The 12,211-nt window shown below is 33.0% G+C and overlaps 1 protein-coding gene across 1 annotated transcript; it reads left to right on the forward strand.

The window, feature by feature from the left end:
- Window positions 1-1,298: 1,298 nt before the first annotated feature.
- LOC138705642 (uncharacterized) lies at window positions 1,299-11,070 on the forward strand. The gene is made up of 2 exons (XM_069834232.1): window positions 1,299-1,443; window positions 9,943-11,070. Exons 1-2 carry the CDS (start codon window positions 1,341-1,343, stop codon window positions 10,407-10,409), a joined length of 570 nt encoding a protein of 189 aa, XP_069690333.1. The 5' UTR covers window positions 1,299-1,340; the 3' UTR covers window positions 10,410-11,070.
- The last annotated feature ends 1,141 nt before the right edge of the window (window positions 11,071-12,211 follow it).

Raw genomic sequence — 12,211 nt, forward strand, 5'->3', positions numbered from 1 at the left:
AGCGTTCAATCCATTTCGAGATAAATTATCAAGACACTTCCTGGGATCGCTTCATACAGAGTCCGCCTCCCCCTTTCCATTTTTAATGGACTCGGAAGAACCAGCGCGTACTGCTTCTGGTAATCGTTTAATTGGTTGAGCTGTGATCGATGGCCTCGCTCATGCCCTAAATGCTGATTTACGAGCAGCTCTTTCAAGTAAAGGAATTTGTTTTAATTATTCTGCTAGTTTAGGGCTTATAGTGCCTTGTATTGATATCTTGCGAAGTCAAAGCCTCACTGCCTGTAATTCCAACGTGATGTACTGCTTTACATTACGCGTTCTCTAATGAAAACAATAGCAGAAGCTGGCCTGAAATAGAACTATTTATGTCACTCCTTGAACGATGCAACATTTGTATACAGAACAATTTCCATGCACTACACGCCTTACTGACTGATTTGGGTCCGACTATTGATCTAATTTTACTTGGCTGGCTGGAATTATTTGCACTGAAAAAAATTTTTCTGGACATGATAGAAAGATGTGAACTGAAAGTAATTTTCTCAACGCATGCGAATTAATTTTATTAATCGAATTATGCGTACCGTTAGTAAAAACATTCTTAACTAGATTTTAATTTTAATTCTAATTTTAATAGTGGTATGAGAAAATTTAAACAAATAAACTTAAATTTATACGAACATGTTATAGAGATAGATATAGAGAGAATAATAGAATGGAATAATATATTTCAAATTGACAGAATGGCCAAAAAATAGTAATAATAATAATAATAATAATAATAATAATAATAAAATTAATAATAATAATAATAATAATAATAGTAATAATAAAATTACAATAATACTAATAAAATTATTATTATTATTATTATTATTATTATTATTATTATTATTATTATTATTATTATTATTATTATTATTATTATTATTATTATTATTATTATTATTTAAAGTTTTCGCCCAGTTGAAGAGATAAATGAAAAAAAAATAAACATGACTATAAATATAGACATATTATATAGACATGAAAGACAAAGAGCCATTCAACACCTCAAGACGAAACGAAAACTGTAATTTTATTGGAGTCGAAACAAGTTATTGATCTTAATAGCTGTGATATGTTGTTGTATTCGATGCTGATCGATATTGTGAGAAATTAACAACTTCTAGACAATCTCTCTTCTTATATTTTTCATGAGATAAATGACTTTGTACCAAATATAAAAATATGTTTGTTGCTGACATCAAATCTGTTCGGTCATTAGCGTATCCCCAGCAAGCTGCGCGATAAAATAAAAGTGTAATGTAATGATCGTGCCAGAGTGTTGACGAACTATGTCCGGGTTACACATAATTCTCTTCGGCCTTCTGGCCACAGTGTCCTCTAACGACGAAATCGAGGACAGTACAGCAGAAAGCGACATTCTCACTGTGTACAGTAAGTTCATTTTTATTCCTACAATGTCGTATTCAGAGTGCACATCATCATAAGAGCTTCTAGTTCTCCACTGCATTGTTCTCCATTTTGCTTATAAAAGCTGACAATCTTGGTAATTTTATACCACTTATTTTAATGTGCGCTTATTCTGTAGGGCTATATGCAATTCTGTAACTTCAACCACAATATTATATTCTTGCAAATTTTTCCGAACAGCTTCATTTGTAATTTTAATCATTTATATGAATTCTGCTAATGGTCTAAAAGTATTTGTCTTATACTGAGTTTCCAGCGCATTAGCTAATTTTTTTATGTATAAGCGAAGAATACAGTAATGTTGTTAACAGCTATAATTCTGGATAGTTACAGTAATGCAGTTGTTGACATAATTTCCCTAAAATACAGAATGTAAACTATATAAACTGCCAAAATTATTATACAGATTGTGCATCTCGGTATACTAAACATGATGTGTAGTAATTTTTTTTTCTTCTACTTTTGTTTTTACTTTCTAAAATATCATGTTTTTAGAATTGATAGTAGTCTAATATTTACTGTTCGAGTAAATGTGAACGTCATTGCCAATGACCTTCAACCCAACACACGCTAACATGACCGCAATATAGAGTAGTCTACCTTGATTTGTAAACAAGGATATCACCACAATTACAATGTACGTGACGGACTGAAGTAAATAATGACGGTCTGCTGTCATTTACAAAAAAAATTAGACTCACAGATAACATTTCTTTTAGGAAAACCACAAAAGTTAGAGAAAAAATTTTATTACACCAATAATAAGTATTTATTAGACTTTTTTGTTCAGTAATTTATGCTCTATCACAAGTACGTTTTGGCAGTTTATATCGTTTACACACTGTATTTTCTTATAATTCCAATAATTTTATTCAAATGGTTCATTTTGTTATTTATACAGCTCATGCATTATGTTCAGACACCCCCCACTCTTCCTACAGAGCTGCGCACGAGATCGGATGAGTCTACTTACGAATTATAGGGGAATGGATTATTTTTTGGCTTGAACTCGGTAGACACACGCCCCACCTTCCTTTCTACTCCTACTCCCTCCACAGAAACGTTGTTCCCGTACTACACATCGCGAGTGTCTTGACAAAATGCATGAGCTGTACTCTACTGTAGCCTATATTTTAGTTATTTTAATTGCATTATTGAGATGACAGAATTTAAATTCCTGTTTTATTTTTCGAAATCATAGGTTTTATTCGTTTGTTGAGATTAGGTTAAGACTATTTCTTATGTTTCTAATTTAATTATACACTTTAGTCCTTACTTTTCATTGCTTTATTTCTATGAAAATCAAACAAGTTTCACGCAAGTCATTCCTCCAATACAATATTCTATTTCTCTAAGGACTCTACACTATCGTGTGGCGAACACACTCCGGCCTATCTGTAAATTTCGCTTGCCCCCTTATGTTTCCTGCTTGACTGTCACATGCCCCTGCTGTTTCACAAATTCTTGACTTCACTGGATAGAATCTGTTCATAAATATTGCCGGAAACCTTAAATTCTTGGCATATAAATAAACCTTATGGCATTTAACTTATTAACACCTGAACAAAATTTTCAAAATGGTGTTTGAATCATCCGCATAGCTCCTATTTCAGGTGCAGATGGCTATATCAACTAATTTTCAATGGTCTCATTTAATGCCTGAAAATAGAATAGAAAGTTTTATTGGCAGAACTAAAGCCATAAGGCATTCTCTTCCACTCAACCAGCCTTAATCAATATAATAGTGACATACATATTTAAATTATGAATATTTAACTAAAAGTTCTCCAGCAATATCTTTCAGTTAAATTTTAACGACTAGTACAGTACCTGTTTATTTAATTTGAGATAAGGTCTATACGAAAAATTAATAACTTAATTTACGAGCCAATATAATTCAATTTAATCTATAGCTTTTGCAATATGTAAAGAATTATAATTAATTTGAGATAATCACTTAGTTAAACGATGCGAATTAATTTAATAGTAGTTTATTAGAACTATGTTATAGGGAGCAAAACATAAATCTAAAATATATTGATATAATGAGAATAATATTAATATAATGAGATCTTGCAATTAGAGGTTTTGTATTCTATTTAAAGAAATTAATGGTAATAATAAGAATGGTCAGATATTAGTTTCATTATACTGTAAATAACAAATATTAATCAGTAATTAGAGGAGAGTCGAGTAGTATCGGACATCGGGTAATATCGGACAGTGCGTTTCTTTCATCTACAACCATATGGTAGTACCTGAATGACATGGTTACGTTTCTCTATGCGACATCACAGAAACGTAACCATGTCAATCAGGTACTATCATCGTGTGGTAGATGAAAGAAACTCACTGTCCGATATTACCCGATGTCCGATACTACCCGACTCTCCCCTAATATCTTAAGCAAGAATTTATGTAATTTTGATCTAAGTGAAGTTATTATCCAACAACTCTTACATCACTTGAAAGCGAGTTACAGTTTCTAGCAACTGAAACTGTATAGGATGAAGAATATAAAGATGTCTTGTGGTAAGGTATAATGAGGAAATTGTTGTGATGAGACTTGGTACTTGGCTGATGATATGCGGATAAATTTTGAAAAATAGAAGCCAAGTAGATTGGGTAACGGTGAGTGTAATTTGAAATAAGAGAATGCAGGGCTCGTCCATCGCTTAGTCTTTACCAAGACAGAGTTTGGAAAAACGGGGAAACATAATCATATTTACGAATGTTGCAAATGTAACGGATGCAGTATTATGCAACGTTTTAGTCTGCTGCTCAAATTTGAATTTAAGTTTTTAACTTCGCAATAGTCGAAGTGTGGCATCTAGAATGTTTGTACAGTGATTAATTTTAATTTATCTGGAAGAAAGTGCTTCAGTCGCTTTAATGAATGAATAATAATCGAAAATAGAAATAACATAAAGAAACTCTCTGCTAGTCATTATCTGAGCATATTATTTTGTCACTACCGGATAATAAATCTTCCTTTCAGATATCCTCTTCTCAAACCTGAAAGCCAGTTCTTCGAAAGAGGTCGATTTTTAGGCAATAGTATAGATATCTGGACGTATTAGAAATCAATAGACTACTGACAGACGATATTGCAGGCGCCATGCAAAGATTTCATACAAATTAAAAGGTAGTAGGAAGTAATTATCGAGTAGGTACAGGAATAATGCTATGGGAGATAGATGCCTAGCATCGCCATTTAACAACTATATCAGTGTCGAGAGTAGGAATGTTGCATAACTTTCCCTACACATTTCATGAATGCAGTAACCCACATTCAAAGGAATCCAGGAGCCCATTTCATACAGCATTGGCCGAGCTCCAGATTCATTCCGGAAGCTGCGGCGTTGAGAAAAATTCATTGTCCTCTTCGGAGTCCAGAACCGCAACTTTCCATACTGTACCAAGTCAATTTGAGAAAATGAACTTTCATGGTCGTCGCTTTCACCCAGAGCGAGAGAGAGAGAGAGAGAGAGAGAGAGAGAGAGAGAGAGAGAGAGAGAAATCCGAGACCAATACGAAATTACATTATTCGAACTCTTGTGCCATTATCGAAGTGATGGTCGGAAGAAAATTGCTGTACCTAATGGAAGAGAAGAAAATATTGTGATTCTGAAAACTTGGAAAAAAAAAAAAAAAACAATGAAATAGCAGAACATTAAACATACTGAATACCTGAATTAACAAACATCCCGAGTCCACTGAAGTACACTTGTACAAAGATTAAGAAAACTATATAGGCTTCTACTATAAGAGCATTGAAATAAATATTTGTATGATTAAAAACACAACCTTAGAATCGGACTTGGGATATTCAGGATGGTAGCCTGAGCAAAACACAACATATACCATGTAAAAAGTCAAATTCAGTAAATTTTGGGCTTTGGATGTTTGCCAATCCGAGTGTTCAATTTAATTATAAAAAGGGAATGGCTTTCTAGGTGCTAAAAATAAAAGATTTAAGATTTCATAAAATCCAATTTAGAATTTTAAGAAGTTTATATAAATTTAATAATTAATAATTTTAATAATGATATTAGTAAATACCATAATCCACTTCAGGTGGAATTTATGAACAACGGACTAACTGAATACGCAAATGCTATGAGTCAAAAATACTGATTGCTGATTGGTCAGTTTCATTTTGGATAATGGGAGTGCATTGACGCGTAAACTAATTTGTAAGCTATCTTTTAACCTCGGCAACCTACCACCCATTTTATGCCAGGATGGATTTTACCAAAATAACTTCTGCTCCAGGAAATTAAGTAAAATCTTCTTTCCTCCTCTTCTAAGACCAGTATGGAACGAATTTACCAGATCAGTGTTTGTAAAAAAAAACACTGTCTCTCTCTCTCTCTTCAAATACCACTTTTGTAGTTTTTTGGGCATTTTTACATTTTTAGTACCGATATATTTATGTTAAATAAATGCAAAAAGAGAAAAAAAAAACGATTTCCAGGCACAAATATAGTTTTTTAGGCATTGATGACTCATTTAAGCCTTTTAGGTCCTATAGAATTTTAATAGAGGTTACCTGTGTACATGAAATGTAGACATATCTGAATAACATACGTCTGGACGTAGCAAACAAAATAGGTACAGGATAGAAATCCGTTCCCTAATTATAAAATACACAGAATGCGAACGTATAATGTTCGGTATTTGTTGCAACTTCCAAACAACAGTAATCTTAGAATAACTCTTCTCGGGTTCTCAGCCAGGTGAGTTGGAGATTTGCTTCCAAGCTTTCGACGGCTAGCTCTGCCATCTTCTTCAGGGAATGAAGATGGCAGAGCTAGCCGTCGAAAGCTTGGAAGCAAATCTCCAACTCACCTGGCTGAGAACCCGAGAAGAGTTATTCTACATCATAGATAGATGGATGGATGGATGGATGGATGGATGGATTTATTCGTTCCATAATATTCTTACATTTGCTTTATAGCATAGAATAAAGAACATGTCCAATTCTTACGTTTAAATATAAATGCAATACATATAAAATGCAAATATGAAATATGTACAGAACTAATACCCTAATAAAAATTATATTTTATACGATGTAATATGTTTACCATTTAATAGTATTAAAATATTTACACAGTACTGTGAAATGTCAAGGATTCATCTACAGAATAGAAAGTGTGAGATATTAAGTAATTTTTTAGCTTTACCGTAAATAATGCAGGCTTTTGGCTATGATTCTTAATGTCTTCAGGAAGACTATTGAACATTTTTATCGCCATGTAACGTACTCCCCTTTGATAGCATGATAAATTTGATGATGGCGTATGAAAATCATTCTTTCTGCGGGTATTTATACTATGTATTGCTGAATTAGTTGGAAAATTTTCTTTATTACATGAGAGGAAATTTATTATAGAGTATATGTATTGATTTGTTAAGGTTACAATCTGTAATTTTTTTAGAAAATAATCTACATGATTCTCTAGCCTTTGCTCCAACTATTATTCTAATGGCTCTTTTTTGTGATAAGAATATATTTTTACTATCTGCAGAATTTCCTCAAAATATTATTCCGTAGGACATAATGGAATGAAAATAGGCCGGGAAAGCCTCAAGTCAAACAGTAATCTTGTAATTTTCGAACTCAATGTGGTAATGGTGATAACGTGATAATAAAAATAGCCTAATAATAATAATAATAATAATAATAATAATAATAATAATAAAAATAATAATAGTACTGTAAATTTATTATTGGTATGGATGTTATTGAACGTCAAGGACTGAATAATGGCTAGTCTTAAAATATAGCGAAATGCAGAGGAATACCTAGCAACACACTTCGATTGTTTTGTAGCCAGCAGAAAGGGCAAGGATGGAAAGATATAATATAAAAAAATAATGACAAGGAAGAGAAAGTAATAAATGGAAATAAAGAAAATGTATATAAAATTAAATAAGAAGAAACGAACAGGATAATAGAAAAGAAAATAAAAAGAAGTGAAAGAAAAAGGAAGAAATACCAGGAAATAAAAAAATAAGAAGGAAATTTAAGTGGTTAAATGAATGCAAAGGAAAGGATATAAAAAATAAATTGAAAGAAGGACACTGCAGAAATTAAAAGGAGAAATTGGGAAGAACATAAATTAGGAAGGAAGAAAAAGGGAACAACGTGAAGATAAGGAAAGGAGAATAAAAGAAGAAAGAGACTTAAAAGAGGAATAAAGGAAAATAACAACTGCAAACAATGAATAGAAGGAAAGTGAGGGAAAGGAAAGCAAAACAGAGATAGACCCAGTGAATAAAATAAAAGACAAACACATCCCACACAGCACAACATTAGGAAATTTAGACATAAGTAACCTACACACAAACATACCCATAAAAGATACACTAGAGATACTAGAACAGAAGCTAAAAAACAACACACTACAAGAACACATTAAAGAAATCATCCACATCACAGGCATCATCACAAAACAAAACTACTTCACATACAATAACAAATATTACACTCAAACCGAAGGCCTACTCATGGGATCATCCATTTCCAGAATACTAACAGAAATATTCATACACCACATAGAACAGACATACTGTATATACTAAACAAAGACAACAACAAACATTCAGACAAAATGTGTGAATGGAAAAGTAAGTTATTTGGGACAGGACCATACACCAAGCAGGTTCTGAATGGTATAGGAGTCCGGGTAGTGAATGAGGGGTTCGCCATACCCGCCTATTTCTTCTGCAGAAAGAAACTTAAAAGAACAAAATAAAATAATAATGTGATTTCTAGTAATTACAAATACTGACTTATTGAATATTGTTGTTTTGTTTAGTCAATTGTCCGAACACAGGTCTGAAATTCATAAGTGACAACAGTAAGGCATCACTCATTAGGTAGCTAAGCCAGGAGATAATGGTTATGGTGGCAGTTCTCTTTCCCCCTCCAATGCATACATCGCATACACTAATCAGATTTTAGATGATACCATTTATAATATTTCGAAAGTTAGCCATTTCGCAAATATAATAATTATTACGTAATGCAAACCTAATACAAGAAATAAAATATTTATCATTACACATGTATTTTGTTTTTATGTGTTTTCAGAATATTGTATTGAAATAGTAAATATTAAATAATGTTTACACAGTTATCAACTTTGTGAATCATGAGAAAATTATTTATTTATTTATTTATTTATTTATTTGTTTATTTATTTGTTTATTTATTTATTTATTTTATTGGGTTATTTTACGACGCTGTATTAACATATTTGAGAAAGTTAAAGTGCAAAAAATTAATATATTTTTGCTGTATGTAGAAAATGTAGACTATACGTTATTATAACATGAACGAGTGTCGTAATAAAAATACTTATGTATTAGAAGCACAATTAAGAATGGCTTAGCTTAACAAAACAACACAATAAGTATGACAAAAAATCGTTCTGCACAAATTCCCTGAACCGATCTTAGAGAAATACCACAAAACTTGGCAGTGGCTATCAGCGTTGGTCACTATTGTCCTCATAATCTTTTAAGTTCTTTCAAAATATAGTAAACTTGATAAATAATGTCTAATGACTTTTGATATCAGGGCTTGACTGAGACATGATAGCGATTACTTGGATGATTAGTATTTTAAAATAATTTTTATTATTACATATATATTTGCGAACAATCTATGACACAGTAGTAGCCTATCACAGACGACCACTTGTCAACAACTAGCATTCGAACGCAACAACAGGAAGGTCTCTTTGTTCAGGTTATAAACCGCTGGGGAAAGTGTGGAGTGAGTAGTTTCCGCACAAGACCAAAAACCCGCCTATTTCTTCTGCCTTTAATATAGTATAACATTTAAGGTATACCACATAACATCGAAACGAGCAGCTATTTACCCACGCGTTACATAACAGAGCGTATAGAAAAAGGTTGTCTCTCTGATCACAAAGCGTGGCGGTCTAACATACACCCTATAAATACAAAGGGAAATCCAAGAATGAGTTTTTAAGTTTTGTTGCGAACTCCAAATAATTTATTTATGCACCATTTTTTATCTACCAATATTTAGATTTTCCTTATGTGTGTCATAGTCATAATATGATATACAGTACTTTGAAGATCTTTTGTCGCCACGTGTTCTAGCCAGTTTTGTCTAAAATTCTTCGTTTGTTCAAGTTATAAATTTGTAATTTATTTCCTATTTCCTCATTCCTTAGTCTGTTTCTTCTTGTAACTGATGAAACTGACCTCAGAAACCTAATTTCAGCTGCTTTTAATCTATATTTTCAGATGTCATTGTCTGTGTTCCACTACTTTTTTCCTAAGTCATATAATTTTAGACTTTTAATACACTCAACTGAAAAATATAGTTGTCTCACTGTACTCTTCAGCTGTAGGCTACAGTAGTCAGTTCTTTAAGAGTTAAAATACTCTTTCATTACTCCGATATTTATTGTTTTACAGGTTTTCCAACAAAGAATCCACAGTTAGAATTGTGGAGGAACCCAAACAGACTTCTTATGGATCCACTTCTTATCTTTACGAAGACAGAAGATGACGAGGAAGAATACGATGGTCATCTAGCTGAAGGGGGCCTATCAGAGCTGGCGAAAGACGAGAAGGCACAGAATATATATAATGCCCTGAGAAAGCAGGGAGAGACAGCGATGCTGTTACATCCTAGAGAACAACTGAAGGAAGTGAGCGAGTCCAGTTTCTCCACCAGACTCCCAGTGTCTACTCTTGCAACGTTGGCAGTCTTGGCAGCGACGGCGGTGGGAATTCCCTGGCTTCTGTCTGGCAGTAGCGAGAAAAAAAACGAAACCACCACCTCGGCCAGAGTCACCAACCTGCAGCCACTATACCGCCTCGAACTCTCTGATCATCAAGTCAGGATCCTCGAAAATCTTCAACAGCATCCTGTTCCTTAATGTCGATGAAGAATCTTACGCAAAAATTCTTTGTCTTAAAGAAGGACTAGATATGTAATTTCTTTAAACTCCATAGAATGTACAATTTTGTATAGCTACATTATGAAAAATATTTTTACAGATACGTAGGCCTATATGTCTTCTATCATAATATAAAATAGGTTATATTATTATTATTATTATTATTATTATTATTATTATTATTATTATTATTATTATTATTATTATTATTAATCAAATGAGAAAAGAACATTTCAAGTTTTAATCTGTTATAAGAAATGTTTATTCTATTATGTGACAATGGACATGGACGCTGATGGTTGGGATGTTGTACAATAAAGCCACCGAGATGTGTTTGCTTATGTATCTGCAAGAGTATTTCAAAAGTAACTTATTTATCCCAACAGAAATATAAAGTATTTTTATACATTATACTTGCATTGCGTCTACTTGTATGCCATAACTCAGGTTATATTATCATTATAAATATAATTATTGTGTAATTATGAATATTAACATGACATTTAAAATATCTAACAAGAGAAGACACAAATTTCAAATTTAAATGTTCGGAAGTATAAATATAAGGTGTGGACCCTGATTATATGTAATAAATTTCGACACCAATCAATGCAGAAATAAAATGACTTTTCCATCTCAATAGCCTCTATGTCATTACTTACATATTTCTAATTTAAAATTGTGTAATAACGCGAACATATTATTGCAATGGTGTTGTGCACTTTTTGAAGTCATGGAAAAACGAATTTTACAACAAAAAAGGGAGACAAAAATAAAGAAAGAAAGAGAAGAAAAAGGTGGATGAAGAGTCTTTTTCCTTCCTCTATTCACTCATCCCTCTCTAGTTTTTCTGCCCTCTCTGTTTTTATTCTCTCTGTACTTCGTCTATTCTCTCTATACTCTATATACATTTTGTCCTCTCTCTTTTCTCTATTCTCTCGTTCTCCTTAGCCTCTTTATCTCCCCTCTCTATCGTCTGTCCTCTTTCTTCTCTCTATAATCTCTGTCCTTACTAACCTCCTTTGTCCTCTCTCTCTCTTCTCTCCTCTCCTCTCCTCTCCTCTCCTCTCCTCTCCACTTTCTCCTATCTATCCTCACAATTCTCTCTCCCGTGTCTATTTTCTCTGTTCCCTCTACGCACTTTGTCCTTCCTATCTTCTTTATCCTCTCTGTCCTCTCTATTCTCCCTGTCCTCTCTAAGTTCTATGTTCTCACTCTCTTCTCTTTTCTCTCTGTGCTCTCTGTCACCTTTGTCCTCTCCTTCCTTTCTGTCCGTCCAGTTCTTTCTGTCCTATTTTTTCCCTGTTGATTCTAACCTATCTCTTCTGTCTTCTATTTATCTTCTAACTCCTCTCTCTCGTGTCTATCCTCTCTATTCTTTCTATCTACTCTATCATTTCTTTTCTTCCTCTTTTTTTCTCTGTCCTCTCTATCCTATCTGTCCTCTTAGCCTTCAGAGTTTTAGCATTAAACCATTCATTCAAATTATTTAAAATTATTTTCATACCAACTGTGGTATCATTAAATGATCTTAAAATTGTATTATCATCATAAGCAATATTTTTTTCAGCAGTGGCGTAGCCTGGTTTTCAGACTGGGGTATGTAACCCAGTTAATATAGTTTGAAAATGGAATTTCCCATATCTGTATCCAGCATAGCGTATATACCGAATACAATTGTATCATGTAATATAAACACTGCACAAACACACGTTTGAGATGGGCAGGGCATGTAGCACGTACGGGCGAATCCAGAAATGCATATAGAGTGTTAGTTGGGA

The sequence above is a fragment of the Periplaneta americana genome, chromosome 9 (genome assembly GCF_040183065.1).
Source record: "Periplaneta americana isolate PAMFEO1 chromosome 9, P.americana_PAMFEO1_priV1, whole genome shotgun sequence".
Taxonomy (NCBI): domain Eukaryota; kingdom Metazoa; phylum Arthropoda; class Insecta; order Blattodea; family Blattidae; genus Periplaneta; species Periplaneta americana.

Bases quoted from the DNA above. Each gene is read 5' to 3' on its own strand.
- LOC138705642 (XM_069834232.1), top strand. From the start codon at position 1,341: ATGTCCGGGTTACACATAATTCTCTTCGGCCTTCTGGCCACAGTGTCC. The intron at 1,444-9,942 runs GTAAGTTCATTT...ATTGTTTTACAG, and splicing joins CGACATTCTCACTGTGTACA to GTTTTCCAACAAAGAATCCA.